This window comes from Neophocaena asiaeorientalis, unplaced genomic scaffold, assembly GCF_003031525.2.
Source record: "Neophocaena asiaeorientalis asiaeorientalis breed wild unplaced genomic scaffold, Neophocaena_asiaeorientalis_V1.1 scaffold217, whole genome shotgun sequence".
In the NCBI taxonomy this organism is placed as follows: domain Eukaryota; kingdom Metazoa; phylum Chordata; class Mammalia; order Artiodactyla; family Phocoenidae; genus Neophocaena; species Neophocaena asiaeorientalis.
In genome coordinates this window covers 2,652,199-2,668,184 of record NW_020172293.1, presented here as the reverse complement: position 1 = coordinate 2,668,184, position 15,986 = coordinate 2,652,199, and the positions used below count along the sequence as shown (strand labels likewise).

Below are 15,986 nucleotides of genomic sequence, written 5' to 3'. Positions count from 1 at the left end.
GGTATTTGATGGAGGGAAGCAAGCCTCGTCCAAGGATGCTCCACTTCGTTGAAAACAGAAACACAACCCAATAATCCCAATGATTGCGATCAGCCCACAAAACATGTGGCTGCAGCTGGAGGAAAGGAACGTGTCTTCCTGCACAGGGTTCCCTGAGCTCACCACGCTGGCACTGGCAGGAATCACAGTGTAGACGGGGCTAAACGTTCCTGGGGGTGTCCCTTCTGCTGATGAAAGCCGCAGGTAGAGGGCGAAGGACTTCGTAGACATTCCTAAGCTCTTAAATAATTTTGAGGTAGGCTCTTAGCGAATTGTGGTTCTGTCCTTTGCAGCAGTACGAGTGACTCCAGGGTTCTAAGTGTTTTCAGAGGGAGAGACAGACCAGTGGAAGAATTTATCCGCTGCTTTTCCTGTAATTCAACTTGTATGTAGAACAGTAGTTTTAAAAATCCACTATGGAGAGAAGAATCTAGTAAAATTTTTAAATGCCTTCAAAAAAAAAATCCACTATGGAAGAAAAAAAAGGCATCGTAAAGATACTAGTTTTGATCTTTGTGGTACATTTTTTTTTCTGGACTGCAAATACATTTTCTTTCCCTTGCTTGAGGTGTTTGAAGGGGAAAAAAGCATTTTTCCTTTGCATGTATTCGTGAGATAAGCAGAAAACCAGGTGTCTGGGCAAAGTAAACAATTAAATATTTAAATATTAACCAAATCCCTTTGAATGTATTGTAAATATGGGAGCTTTATTGTTTCTTAAAGTGTTAGCTTTCATTACCCCGAATCTTGAAAGAAGGTTTATGCTACCCGATGTTTACGGGTGGAGAACTACGGGGAAAGAATAATACTTTGCTGAGGGACCAAAATAAAAAGGAAAGGAAAGAAAAGCCGAAGTCATTTTTCTCCTTTGCCTTATTTATTTTTGCCTATTTTTATGGTAAAAGAACGTTTTGCCTGGTTGATTGCACACAACGGCTAGATTGTCTGTGGACGTCTTTTACCTGATTCTTACGGGCAGACGGAGGAAATGGCCAAAATAAGGCTCCTTTCATCTGCCACAGTTATTGATGTTTTCGATTCCAGGAACATTCAGGACAGATCCCTTCTCAAAGTGTACAACAAGGATCCTGCCCATGCATTCAACCACACACCGAAAACTGTGAACGGAGACGTGAGGGTAAGTGTCCCTGTTCTATTTTTACTTGAATTCTGTGGGTTGAACCATCCCTCCTTCTGGCGTTGGGTCCCTGTGTAATCACACCCAAACACCAGATTTGGGGGGTTCTTACTGCTCTTCTTGTCTGATAACTCAATATCTGTTCATTGGTAGAGAAATCAGATTTCCTGATCATTTGGAGTAAAGGGATTGAAACAGGGCTTCACACATCCTAATTCACCTCTAAGCATGGAGTTTAGTTATATCCTTACTCCAGGGGGGTCCTGAAAATCTGTACATGAAAGGGTTCTTGGTCTATAATATATTAACTTACTCAGAGGATCTCTTGCTGTTTTTTCTCCAGTTAAAAACAAGGCTAAGGTACCAACAAGAGCAAAGCCCGTGCACAACTGCATGTAGAATCTATTGATATCCTTATATCTGCTATTCCAAGTCCTAGCAGCCTAATTAAATCATTCACCTCCTAATTCAGGACTGTTTGCTGTTATAACAGCAAATAGTGTTAAATATTATCCAATGTCACCTGAATTGTGTTGAGGGCAAAGTACAAAAATCCGCAGCTTTGTGAGCTAAAATTCTCTAGATTTCGATCATTGTAGAAGATTATCCAAACATTCAAAGCACACAGGGATATTCTGAAGAATAAAGAACAGGGAAACTGAAAAGGCAGATTGTAAAATCACACTAATGCAAGTCCATTAGAAAGGGATTGAGTTTCTAACAGTAGCGCTACGTTCCTCTGCAGTAAAAATGAGAAGAAAAAAAGACTAACTTCTCCAGATGCACCTTCCCCCTACCCCAACCCATCGCCCCACACAAATTTAGAAGGTGCCTCGCCATTTTATATCATCCTTTCTGAGGATTAGCACTGGATGCTGAAAAGAGTTTTACTAGAAGAAAAGTAAATGAGGAGGTCCTATTGCCAAAGAAACCCAGGCACTGTCTGTCCTAGAGTTGCAGTAGTGTTCTTCAAGGTCTGTGCTTCCTGACAGTGGGTATTCGTTTTTGTACTGCTGCTGTAACAAATTATCACGTATTTGGTGGCTTACAGTGACACAGATTTACTACCTTACAGTTCTAGAGGTCAGAAGTCCAACATAACTCCGGTGGACTCAAATCAAGAGGTCACTGGCATTCCTTTCCAGAAGCTTGGAGACAATATGTTTCCTTTTTTTCTCCAGCTTCTAGAAGCCACCCCCATTCTTCATCTTGTAGCCCTTTTCCTCCATCTCTAAACCCAGCCAAATAGCATCTTTCTGACCCTGCTTCCCTCATCACACCTCCAGCCCTCCCTCTTCCTCTGTTAAGGACACTCGTCATAACACTGGGCCCAAGACTCCAGAATAATCTCCCTGTGTTAGGGTCAGCTGATTGGCCACCTTCGTCCCCTTTTCCGTGTAGTCACAGGTTCTGGGGACTAGGACAAAGGCATCGTTGTTCTGCCTACCACACAGGGTCTGTGAGTTTAGGACCAAGAGGCCAGGAGGTAAGATAGAAAGTGCTGGGAGAATTTCCATGTCATTCTGGACTGGAAGATGAGTGATGACATTGTGGGATCAGAGCCTACACACTTCTGGAGGAAGAGGCCTCTTACATTCTCCACGGCTGCTTTTTTATGTCAGAAATAATCTGTGATTTGAAGAGGAGGCTGTGCTGCTACTTCAGGAAAGCTAGGAGTTAAGTTTGCTTTTAGGCATTACACTTTCAGTGTAAACCAGCTCCACGTGAAGACTGATGGAATCACGCTATTCACAAAGCCTGCGCCGGATTTTATGGTACACTTTGCTTTTCATGACCCCATTCTTCTCTTTCTCAGTGACATTCTTAAGAGTCCTTGCTCCCTTGGAGATCCTTACTTTTTGAGACATCTAGCCTTCAAAGTTTCATGAGTTTCAGAGTTCTGTTTTTGCTACATGCAGTCCGCACAGGGGCCTCAGAATCGCCTCTGAAAATCTTGTTTATGGCTGGAGAGGACACCTGTTTTTAACTCTTGAGCAGATGTGGTATCTCCATAAGGAGCAGCAGTGAGCACGGAGAAAATCAAGTATTAACCATCTGGACAGAGTCTATGAGGATTCAGTACTTTGGCTCTGGGTTTCAGTAGAGTTGTTCAGTTTGTACTTTTAAATGAGACCCTTGTGGGTCACTTTCCGAGTGGCCCACGGCCTGCTTTAGACAGCAGTGTTCTCTGGAGGAAAGTCAGACTGTTCGCCCTAGGGGAGGGGAAACGAATGTTCACCATCCAACCCACAGAAAAACTTTCAGGTTTCAGTGAAGACAACTTAGAAATGAGAAATAGAACGCAGTTTTAAAACCAACTCAGTGTGATCGTGCCTGCAGTTTGCAACTTGGCCCCTATTGATGGATTCCAGAAGCTAAAAGACCTGGAATCCCTTCTGCCTCACCTTTTGGCTCTGGGGGTTGGAATTCTGTCTCCTTCTTGATGAAGGTGGCTGCCTTGCTATTAAAGGAAAGGAAGCTTTGTTGAGTCCTGCCAGGAACGCAGCTGCATAAGCCCACTGCTCATGGTAACAGAAATAGAGAACAGAGCAAGGATCAACTGCTATAGACTAAACCAAGCTGCATGGTGGGTGGAGAGCTCCGTCTTCTCGTGTGTTTGCAGTGCGCACGTGGCCGGGAAGGAACTTGATGATAACTGCTCACCTGAGGCAGTTGTGCAGCCCTGCACCTCATGTCACTGGTCTTCATCCACCAGCCTCCAGAGGCAGCCTGGGCCAGACCTCCCAGCTGCCCACTCGTTACCAATACACATGCGTGTCTCGGAAAACATGGGTGGGACCAGGCAGAGGTACGACAGCGGCAATGCCAGCACTTTGTGGTGGCCTCGGGGACTTTCCTTAGACAATGAATTTAATATCTTGCCTGTGAGAGAAGAGAAAATGTGAGACTCCGGATCCAAAACGGTCAGTTATCCAGAGCAGTGATGGTAGTGGTGTTAGTCATGAAGCATGGAAAGCTAAAGTATTAACGCCGAGGTTTTGGGCCTTAGGGCGTGCGTGGAATAGATGTTTGGCGGGGAAAACACATGTCGAGTTTTTCATTGAGCATCTAGCTGAGCATTTTTTAAACTGATTTATTTCTTTAATTGAAGCATAGTTGATATACAACATTGTGTTAGTTTCAGGTGTACAGCAAAGGGATTCAGTTATTTTTTTCAGATTATATTCTATTTTAGGCTATTACAAGATACTGAATATAGTTCCCTGTGCTATGCAGTAAATCCTTATTGCTTATCTATCTTATGTATAGTAGTTTGTGTCTATTAATCCCATACTCCTAATTTGTCCCTCCCTTCTTCCCTCCCTCTCCCGTTTGGTAAACATGTGTTTGTTTTCTTTGTCTGTGAGTCTGTTTCTGTTTTGTATATAGATTCATTTGTAGTATTTTTAGATTCCACATATAAGTGATATCATATAGTATTTGTCTTTCTCTGTCTGACTTCACTAAGTATAATATTCTCCAGGTCAATCCATGTTGGTGCAAATGACAATATTTCATTCTTTTTATGGAAGAGTAATATTTCATTGTGTGTGTATGTATATATATATATGTATGTATATACACACATACATACACACACACACCTCATCTTCTTAAGCCAGTCATCGGTTAATGGGCACTGGGTTGTTTCCATGTCTTGGCTATTGTAAATAGTGCTGCTGTGAACAATGGGGTGCGTGTATCTTTTCAGTTTGGAGTTTTCGTTCCTTCCTGAGCTGAGCATTTTTGAAGCTAGTCTGTCCAGTGAGACTTGTGGTTCTCTGCTGGGACCGAGCATCCCCTGATTCTTTACATGTGGGTGCAAATCACCCAGATCTCAATGAATCGCCTGGCTTTTGTTTCATCACATTAGATAGTAGCTTTGATAACTAAGTTCCCAAGGGGCTGAGCTCACCACATGGAACGGGCCCTTTTGCCAAAATTACATGTGTACTCATGAGTTTGTAATTCACACATGTACAACTCAGAAGATGAGCTATTCCATTCTGTGGCTCTCAGAGGGTACCAGGGACTTCCAGTTCACCAAACCTAGTGGCTCTTTCACAGTTTTCAGGCTTTTCCACCTTCTTGTGTGCTTTGAGATTACTTCCCAAGGTTCTTTGCTCCAGTCCGTCAGTTCTCTCCTTCCTGTATGTCTTTAATTTTTACTTGCATGTAAGACAGCTTCCACATTTTCATAGAGAATGCATTCCCCAGAATTGCCCTGCATCTTAAATTACTTCCTAATGGCCAACTCACTTACTGCCCCCCAGACCTCTTCTATCTGACCTCTGCATTTCACTATGACACGTGGTCTCCTTAGAAACCTTGGTTCCCATTACACTGCCATCTCTAAATCCCTTGCCTACATGCAAGCACACCCCAGCCTCCTTCATTTACTAACTCTTCTTCTTCCTCTTTCCTTCTACCTGGTCTTCAGTGCCTTCAGGCAGGCTTCACCTGTGTGTGTGTGGTGTGTGTGTGTGTGTGTGTGAGTTTTAATTTGCTTTTTCTCTTTCATCTGCACCTTTTCATTTGTCATTTTTGTCTTACTACTGATTTAACCATTAGGTCAATGTGGGTGACCCTTAAAACTCTGTCCCTAACTCTGCCATTTCTCTAGAGTTCAAGACCAATGTTCAACTTTCAAGTGGTTGTCTCCACATGAATATTCTTCCAGTGTTTCCAGTGTTTCCAGTGTATCCTGTAGAAGAAAAAAAAATCCTAATTCTTTTTTAGCCACAAGCCTTTTCCTCCTTGTTCTTCTGTCTTTGTGAATGAGTGCATGACTGCTCGTGGTGTGTATGTGTGCACATGTGCCTGTGTGTTTTGAAGGGTGAGAGAGAAGAGATTTAAGAAGTCGAGTTATCAGTGAGTCTTCAAGTGCCTAACTCCTGTTTCTCACCCCATCCCACCAGTCCCCAGAGCCCGTCCATTTCACTCTGCAAGGACTCTTACACACCATCCTGCCACCCTGGCCTGCACCATTACTCTCATGATAGCTAACTTTTTTGTGCATTGATGAAGCACGTTGACAGGTAATTTCATGTAAATCCTCAAGGCGCCATTTTGAGGCAGGTATTGATACAAGCCCTTGTATTTATAGCTCAGAAAACAGTTGCTTAGGTCTGTTGAAGACACCTGCCCAAGGCCACACAGCAAGAGAGTGCAGAGCTGAGATCTGAATCCAGGCAGCTTGGCTGCAGATCCCAGGCTCTTAGCAGCACCGCTCTGACGCTGTAGTTCTGGCGTTCTTTATTTTTCTATCAGTCGGTTATGCAACAGCCTTTAACCGGTCTCCCCAGCTCTTTTTACTGCAGTCAATCAGCTATTTGCCAAGTCAGGTCCCTGAGCGCAACTTGCCATTGTGCAAAGAATAGCACAGGCTGTTGGTCGATATCATCTCCATCCCAACAGCCAACCTGAGCCCCCTCAGTTCTTGCTCCGAGTCTCTGAAATGCACTGTCCTTCCCCACATACAGTAAATCCCCTATATACAAATGAGTTCCGTTCTGAGAGCGAGTTCGTTAAGTGCAGTTTGTTCGTTAAGTCCAACCGAGTGAGCCTAAGTACCCAACTAACACAATCAGCTGTGTAGTACTGTACCAGCTACATCGCCACTGCTCTTATGCTTGCTTCCGGACATCCTGGGCTTGACATAAAGATACTGATTACTGCACTCTATAGAGTAGTGCACAGTAAAGTACACAAAAGCACAGCCATTTGTCGGGGATGCACACGCCTGACAATGTATGCCAGACACGTGAACTAACTGACGTGATTGGACATGCAAACGCACGTTCGTATCTTTGAGTTTGCAACTTGAAGGTTCGTATGTAGGGGACTTACTGTCTATACCTTCCGAAATTCCACGCATCAAACATACTCCAAGACAATTGCTCAATTATGTCGACAAGCTGCTGGCGTGAAAAAAGGGTGGGAGGGGACACTGTTCTATTTCTCAGGTCTCTTCTATCCCCTAACAGCCAAAGGCCATGTGTGCACCTTGTTTGGATCCTGATTGGAACAAACCAACTGTAAAAGACATCTTTGAAGCCATTTGGGAAATTTGAACATGTGTTAGGAATCAGATGATATTAAGGGATAACCAGTAATTCTGTTGGGTATAATAATGGCTTGATGGTTATGTTTTTAAAAATGAGACACACTGAAGTATTTACAGGCTAAAACGGCATGACTGCTGGGGTTTGCTCTAAAAGGCTCTGGCCAAACAAGCCCAAGAAGTGGCATTTGATGAAACAAAATTGGTAAAATGTTGAAAAATGTCAGAGCTGAATGATGGGAGTTCATGATATTATTTTCTCTACTTATTTTATGGTGGAAATGCCCATAATAAAATGCAAAAAAGTAAAAACTTGCTTTTAGAGGCCAAATAAAAGACTGCCTACTCTATGAAGCCTTCCCTGTCAGATTTAATCTTTCCTTTTGGGGGAGGCATGTTATACATTCTCCTGGTGTTCTCATCCTTTAGGTGCCTGCTTCTCTTATCACACAAGATCGTAAGTTCTCCGAGGGCACACGCCAGCTCATGTTCATCTCCGAAAGCCAGTCTTGGTGCCTCATCCGTGGCGAGTGTAAATGCTTGTTAAGCAGATGCTTTGAGCGCTAGAATCATGGTGCTACGACTGGTGTTTTATTCATTTTCTGTCATTAATGAGAACCCACTGTAAAAATATCTCTCTGTTCTCATCACCAGAAATAGTTGTGCTCCTCCTGGTTTATTTTTATCATAGGGACACTTTGAATCTTGTAAGTGATCATTTTCCCTCTTTGTGTTGCTACTCTAAAGCTTAGAATTAAATTCACGGCTCACCCACAGCTAGCGTGCAGGCATTTACAGCGTGAGTGTTCGTGGTGTGCTGGCTTCGTGCCTGGACTCTATTTTTAATTTTTCCTACTTTCATCTTCTTTCTGTCATACATTCCAATTTGACTTTTTCGGGGGGTGCAAAATTGTAATGATTTCTGTGAACTCTATTAATTCCTTTGTGGAATCAGTCAGGTTACGAGTAGTATTCAGTTGGGACTTCCCTGGCGGTCCAATGGTTAGGACTCGGCGCTTTCATTGCTGAGGGCGCGGGTTCGATCCGTGGTCGGGGAACTAAGATCCTGCAAGCCACGCGGTGCAGCCAAAAATAAATTAATTAATTTAATTTAATTTTCTTTTAAAGAGTAGTATTCATTCTATACCATTGTGTTTCTAGATATGATAATAGACCTTTCTGTGTCCACGTAGAAGGCAATGTGTTAAATACTTCACATGTTATTTAAATTAGTCAACAACTCTGCAAAGCATGTAAACTGACTCAGTTGTTACAGATGATAAAATTGAGGCCAGTGACGTGTTTTCCGGGCCCAAATAGCTGGTATATGTCAGACATGGGATTTGAACCCAGTTCTTTCTGACTCTTTGTACACAGCCCACAGCTTCCCTTCCTTGACATTCCATTCAGGTTTTGCAAGTTTTGAAATGGTGCTCTTAACAAGATTTTAGGACATGTAACATACCGTGTTTAAATATTTGTCTCACTTCTTAATTCTATTATGTGTCTATTTCCTGGCCTCTTTTTACATTGAACATGCTTCATTCTATTCTGTTCTGACTGGGCTAAAAGGATATCCCACCAAAAACAAAAACAAAAACAAAAAAATGGAGAAAGAATAGAAGAACGAGAAAGAAGAAGTATGTACCGTTTAGTATGTATGTCTGAAATGGCCCTTCCACAGAGCTCAGAGCCCTCTTTTCTACAGGGCAGTGCTCTGGTTGAGAAGAAGTGTTTGGGATTTGGGGAAGGATAAAGTAATCCTACAGAAATGGAAGACAGGAGAATCCCTTAGAAACAGAAGTTTCAGAAACCACTCCTAACTAATTTTCTTTCATTCACTCAAGGTCCTCCTTGACCCGACCACCCTGGTGTCCCCTTCGCTCACACAGTGGCAGTGATATTAATAACTAACAGCCATGAAAAACTCTGTGCCAAGTGCTGTGCTGAGTATCGTACTCATAATCACTCTCATTTGTTCCGAACAACCCAGCGTGAGAGGAACTCTTATGACCGCCTGTTTCAGATGTGGAAACTGCGGATCAGAGAGGTTAGGGAACTTGCTCAAAGCCACACAGCTCATCAGAGGTAGAGCTAGATTCGGAGCCAGACAGGCCAGCTCCAGAACTGCCCTTCTTACCACTACAGTCACTACTGTCATTCCCCACGCTACTGTCTTCATCATCAGTGTCCACGGGCCACCCATTTTTTAATTATGTAAGTTTCAGGTGGGCGGCATCTGTACAGACTCCGGAGCAATCACCACGGCACATCTAGTTTCCATCCATTACCATACAGTTGATCCTCTGCACCCATTTCACCCTTCCCCCAATGTCCTTTCCCCCTAATAACCACCAATCCGTTCTCTGTATCTGTGAGTTTGTTTTTGTTTTATCTTGTTGTTCACTGATTTTGGTGTTTTTGTTTTTGTTCAGACTCCACATATGAGTGAAATCATATGGCATTGGTCTTTCTCTGTCTGGCTTACTTCACTTAGTGTAATACCCTCCTGGTCCATCCATGCTGCTGCAAACAGCAGGGTTTCATTTGTTTTTATGGCTGAGTAGTATTCCATTGTGTGTATGTATGTGTGTGTGTTTATGCATGTGTACATTTCACAGCTTCATCCCTTCATCCACTGATGGACACTTAGGTTGTTTCCATATCTCGGCTATCGTAAATAGCGCTGCAGTGAACATGGGGGTGCAGACATCTTTTCAAGTTAGTGTTCTTTGTATAAATACCCATAAGTAGACTAGCTGGGTCATATGGCAGTTCTATTCTTATTTTTTTGAGGAATCTGCATACTGTCTTCCATAGTGGCTGCACTAATTTACAATCCCACCAGCAGTGTGCGAGGGTTGCCTTTTCTCCACGTCATGTGCTGCCCATTTCTGAAGAGCTAACTCAACAGCCACTGTCTTCTTCAAGCCTTTCCTTACTCCTCTCGTCTCCAAGCCTCACTCGCTACTGTCCCTTCTCTGATTCCGTAGAGCCTCACCTGTCCCCCCCGCCTCTGATCACCGTCACCTTTTCCTGTCTGCATGGTAGTTATTGATGTGCACATCTTAAGTTCTGTTCTAAACTCCAGGCTTCGGGGGGCAAAGCCCCTATTCCATTCATCTTCACACTCTCTGTTTCCCTGAGAAAATGTCCTGCTCTGAGGAAATTCTCATTAAAGTCTGGTTGGAAAAGGGGCTCATGTCAGCACTTTTCGTATCACAAACTTTTAGTTAATACCTTCTCTGCTAAGACCAGTACAGTGATTTGCACGTGTAACCATTTGAGATTTACAGCACATCCCCTTGTTTATCCCAGGAATAATTCCTGACCAAAATGAGAACTAAGAATGTCTATTCTAACAAAATTACCCATCCTATAAATATAATTTTATCACAGTTAATTACCCTATAATTTAAGATGAGAGTAACAGATTTGTCAGATTAAACTAAGTGATTGTCAGAAACGCACACATACCTGCATTTTATCTTCAAGAGTTAAATTCACCCGTGGTAGAAAGTAAGCAAATCTCTGGATAACGAATTAAATAAGACAGATCTGGGTTTACTGTATTTATAACTCAGCAGGACAGATCTTGCTTTTAGACTGAATGGGAATCAGTATTTCAAATACCTCCAAACTTATCAAGTAGGGGTGATGATTTTGGAACAGTTAACCTACTTCCGTTATTGTGAAGTTTCGCTAATCCACTCACCCAACCATTATGCGTTGAGTCCCTCTGGTGGTTCAGGCTCTTGTACAAGTTCCAAAGATATAACGTTGACCAAGTATGGTAACTGCCCTCACAGATCTTCCAATCTAGTAGAAGATCAGAAAGTCAATAATCAATAATGATACAGACATCTGTAATTGTCACATCCATTACAGGCTATGTGCCATCTTGCCTTTGCTGGAGTTAACACTATGGAACTGGCATTCGAGGGATGCACCTCATTGTGTCCCTTTTATGACGTGTCTTTCTGACAGGCAAAAAGATGTTTCTGTGGCAGTTGGTAAGGAATTACTCTTACTGAAATGATTAGCTGGGCAAACACATTTTAATACAGTGGCTATCCAGAGCAAGGTATTTTCTTCCTTCCTCCCTGTTCCAGCTTTATTTTTTAAGACGCAAGAAAGAGTAATACATGCATATCTGATAGGCAGCTTCCAAGTGTTACAAATCTCATCTTTCCTGCTGTGTGGCTGCTTGCTTTTCCTTGCACTTTTTTTTTTTTGGTCGTTGAGAGGTTATGACAACATGAGCCATATTGTATTTATAAACATCACGTGTTCCCTTGATATGGCTTGCCGTTTCTGCCAGACGGAACACATGGAAGAAACATTTCTTGTTAACTCAGCATTGGTTTTTAGTTATGCTGATTTCCGGGACGGGAAAAATGCCTTCCTACTCAGATTTAACTTTCACAGAGGAGAAACAAAACCTCTGAATGTCCGTGAAATAGTTTTAACAAGGGTGGATACAGCTCCTTTAAACCACATATTTTGACTAAAACTTCCCTCTGTAAAAAACCCAAGCCTTGCATTTAGTTACCATCAAGACAGGCAGAGCTGGAAGCATTTGAGAGATGGGTGGTTTCAGGGTCTCTGCACGTCTAGAAAGTTTCTTCTAGAAGAGAACGGTTCATGGAAGATGTAAGGTAAGAACTGTGCCTTTATAACAAAATAGGATTTTCAGAATTTTTTGGTCCTGCTTGTAGCACACTTACCTCAATTTGAGTTAACGTTTCTGTATTCAAGTTCGATGCAATGTGGAATTTAAATGCTAGGTTTTTATTTTAACTTCTTGCACACTGCTTAGAAGGAAACTTCTTTGTTATTGGCATTAGTCTGTTTTTTAAAATGCACTTAAGTTACATTGGCTGTCTCCAATCTATAATCTTATGATCTAGTTTCTGTTTAACCTTATAATTTAGAAAAGGATTTCAAGTGTCAACCTTGTTTGCTAGTACAGATCTCATTGATGTATGTGTTTTGTGATAATTTTCAGTGTTTTGTGATAATTTTCAGTGTTTTCACAAAGGTATTTGACTTGCCTTCGGTTTCTGAGACAAATGAAAATTTGAAGGCGTGGTACAAATTGGGGGGAGCGGAGGGGGATCAGTGTGCTTCTTTCAACATTCAAGGAAAACGTTATTTGTTGTATTTTCCTTGTGAACATCACTTTACATTTTAAAATATAAAGTGCGGGCTTCCCTGGTGGCGCAGTGGTTGAGAGTCCGCCTGCCGATGCAGGGGACACGGGTTCGTGCCCCGGTCCGGGAAGATCCCACATGCCGCGGACCGGCTGGGCCCGTGAGCCATGGCCGCTGAGCCTGCGCATCCAGACCCTGCGCTCCGCAACGGGAGAGGCCACAGCAGTGAGAGGCCCACGTACCGCAAAAAAAAATAATAATAAAATAAAATATAAAGTGCTCTTTTATCTGGGTTTTAAAAAATTCTTTAAGAAATATCAATTTAAGCTTTATGTATAACATTAAAAATGTCTGCAATTTTTATATAACAGATATAAGCCTGCTATTATCAGGTTTAATGGAAAAACCTGGAAAAAAAACCTTTGGCAGAAATTATATTGACTTGAGATAACTATTCTGTCTTATTCTTGTAATAGTTCAGTCACAATGTTTTGTATTTATTTCTTTTAAAGACATTTAATAAGAGCAATGTCCTTTTAAGGCAGTCTGTTTCCTTTTAAAGGTACATGTGTGCGTGGATCTGTTTATCTTTATCTCAATTTATAGATGAGTTAGTATGGATGAGAAGTTGTTACGGATGAGAAGTTGTTAACCAATATGGTCTCAATTAATATATATTATTCCATTTAGTCATCATTATAACCCCAAGGCATAGGTACTTTTATACCCATTTTAAGGTTGGAAAACTGAGGCTGAGAGAGATTAAGTGACAAATGACACACTAGTAAGGAGCAAAGCTGGGATTCAGCCCCAGGCTGACTGTGTCTATAGTCCCTGTTTTTAAATCCCACACTGCACACCCTTCCTTACCAGTAGCTAAGAACTCCCAGTCTGTCGTCAGATTCAGATAACTTATCTTGAAAATAATAATTATCAAAGAGCAATGCTTATTCGGCTTCAAGAGAAATTATTTTGTACAGTTTGGGGACTTTTGGGTTCGATCTGTAGCATCCAAAACCCTAGTATCAGACTGGTTGCTTATCCGGGGACTTGGTTGCAACTTACTTGGAGTAAGAACACAGTGAAAGTCAGATCGCGTGGGGATTGCAAAAAGCACTGTGGATGAACTACCCTCTCCACCTTCCTGCTTCCTTCTTTGCTTCATGTGCTGCGTCACTCATAAAAACCGTCTTCCCGGGATAGGGCAGGGAGCTGATTCATGAGCCTGATTTGGAAGTGAGAAAGTGTCTTGGAATGGAGATTTGCCTACGTGTGCCTGCCTACTGCCCTTTCAGGCTTCTGGCAGAGCTGTTAGAAGGAGAGCAAGAAAGTTACAGAACATCAGAGGTGGAGGGCTCTGGAGTCAGGGCAGCTAGCCAAGCCACCCCAGAGGCAGGGACTGTTGCTCTCCTGAACACACCTACCCCGCAACTGCCCGAAGATTGAGAGATCCACTCGGCTGCAAAAACATCCTGGTGCTTTGCAATGAGAAGTAATTACTGCCAGCAGCATCAACAGGGATGCAGCTTCTCGTCACAGCCCTGAACTTGGGCTGCAGGATCGAGGCAACTTGCTTCCAGCTCCATGGCTGCATAAAATCCAGGGCTGGCCAACAACCAGCAAATTGGATCAGAACAGGACTTCCCTCTTCCTTCAGCACGGGCTGGGTTGTTAGCCATTGCTGGGGAGATCCGGAGGGGTTTAGGCCACACCCTCTGCCCTTTGATATCCAAACCGCATCTCTTGGCTTGGCTTTTGTAAATACAGACGTTAGCAGAAATTACCTCTGACGGGGAGTTTATTGTCCTGGTATTTTCAGGTTGTATTCTTTGCACCCACATGTTGCTTTCTTCCCTGGGTTTTGTTTTTCTGTCTTCTCCGTGGGTCCCCATCAGGGAAGCCCAGACTATAGGAGATTGCATCCGGCCACCCTCAGCACAGGTTCCCTTGGTCCAAGATCCTAATTTGTAGAGAGCTTCCAGGGGACCATTCTTCTTTTATTTCTTTTTTTAAATTGAACTATAGTTGATTTACAATATTGTGTTAGTTTTGGGTGTACAGCAAAGTGATTCAGTTACATACATTTTTTTTTTCAGTTTCTTTTCCCTTATAGGTTATCATAAGGTATTGAATATAGTTCCTTGTTCTATACAGCAAATTCTTGTTGCTTATCTAATTTATGTATCGTAGTGTGTATCTGGGGACCATTCTTTTCTTTACACTTTTTCTTAAATTTCTCAGCATTTTATATAAATGCTTTTATATAAATCGTGTTACTTTTATATATGTGTATATATATATATATATATATATATTTGTAGGGGGAAAAGCACATGTTGATTTTTCTTAAGAGGGAAGAAAAAGTTTTTAAGCTATAAATCACCTGGTGCTAAGCCATTTCCTTTCTGTCCTGCTTTTTGCCCATGGGGTCTGCATGTAATTTGCAGGAGTGATACGTCTGCTCCTGAGACACTTGAACTGCTACTCCAGACTGGTGGCTGAGGAAATACACCTGATCTGTGTCATTGAAGTTACCTCAAGAAACAGGCCTGGCTGACTTGGAATCATAGAGTTTCAGAGGTAGAAATAAGGTCTTACACATCATCTTTTATAACCCTTCACCTGTCAGTTGAGACTCTGGAGGCCTGGCATGGATGGAGTGACTAGGTCCAGATCACAAAATTAGGAAGTGACAAAAACCTCAGACCAGCTCTTTCTCCATCTCTAGTGCCCCCCCTGCTTTAGTTCTCACCCCACTGGGTCCCCCAAGGTGTGTTTTCTTGGTTGATTTAGGAAAAGACTCTACGTCTGACTTCCCTGAGCCGTCCGTGTTGCAGTTAAGTGTAGCCAGGTCCCCGCTTCCTGTTCAGATAGCAGCCCAGCCCTGCAGTGGGACCAGAGCTCATTAATTGGAAATGCATGGGCCTGGCCCAAAAATTAAACGGATTTGGAGCTAACCAGATTTAGATTATCCAATATTTTTATTGAAAGAGAATAGGCCATCAAGTCAACTGAAGAGACAGCAGCTGCTTCAAATCATGAGATGCTTTGAATGAAGCAATCTTGGCTTAAAAGAGTGGGGAAGTATTATAGCATTATTTGCAAAAGTCAGCCTCTTTGCTGAAGCAATGGCTCCCATGATAACCCTGTTGGAAACTCCCGCATATCCCTACTCAGGGTACTTTGAAAGTTGTCCTTCACCTGGGACCAGTGATTTTTGACAGCACATAGAAAAACAGATTCCTACATTTTCATGATTATATAATGTTGTTGTATGGAGTATTGGAAAGATAAGTAGCACAAAGAACCTGAGAGTTAATGAATATGGTCGTTCATCACAACTGGGTAAGAAAGAAAAGGTCAGTTTAACACTGACATCAAGAAAAGCATTAAAGGGCTTCCCTGGTGGCGCAGTGGTTGAGAGTCCGCCTGCCGATGCAGGGGACACGGGTTCGTGCCCCGGTCGGGGAGGATCCCACATGCCGCCGAGCGGCTGGGCCCGTGAGCCGTGGCCACTGAACCTGCGCGTCCGGAGCCTGTGCTCCACAACGGGAGAGGCCACAACAGTGAGAGGCCCGCGTACCGCAAAAAA

General features: G+C 42.7%; 1 protein-coding gene across 12 annotated transcripts in view; it reads left to right on the top strand.

Annotated features, from left to right (window-relative positions):
- The window catches only part of KIAA1217 (KIAA1217 ortholog), a 319,334-nt gene that overhangs the window by 204,521 nt on the left and 98,827 nt on the right, over positions 1 to 15,986 (top strand). For 11 of the 12 annotated variants that reach the window (XM_024765955.1, XM_024765947.1, XM_024765939.1 and 8 more), the window contains exon 5: positions 1,084 to 1,177. The exons of the other annotated variant lie outside the window; for it this stretch is intronic. In XM_024765955.1, coding sequence (XP_024621723.1) covers positions 1,084 to 1,177 — 94 coding nt within the window. The remainder of the gene's footprint in view (positions 1 to 1,083; positions 1,178 to 15,986) is intronic. 12 annotated transcript variants of the gene reach the window in all.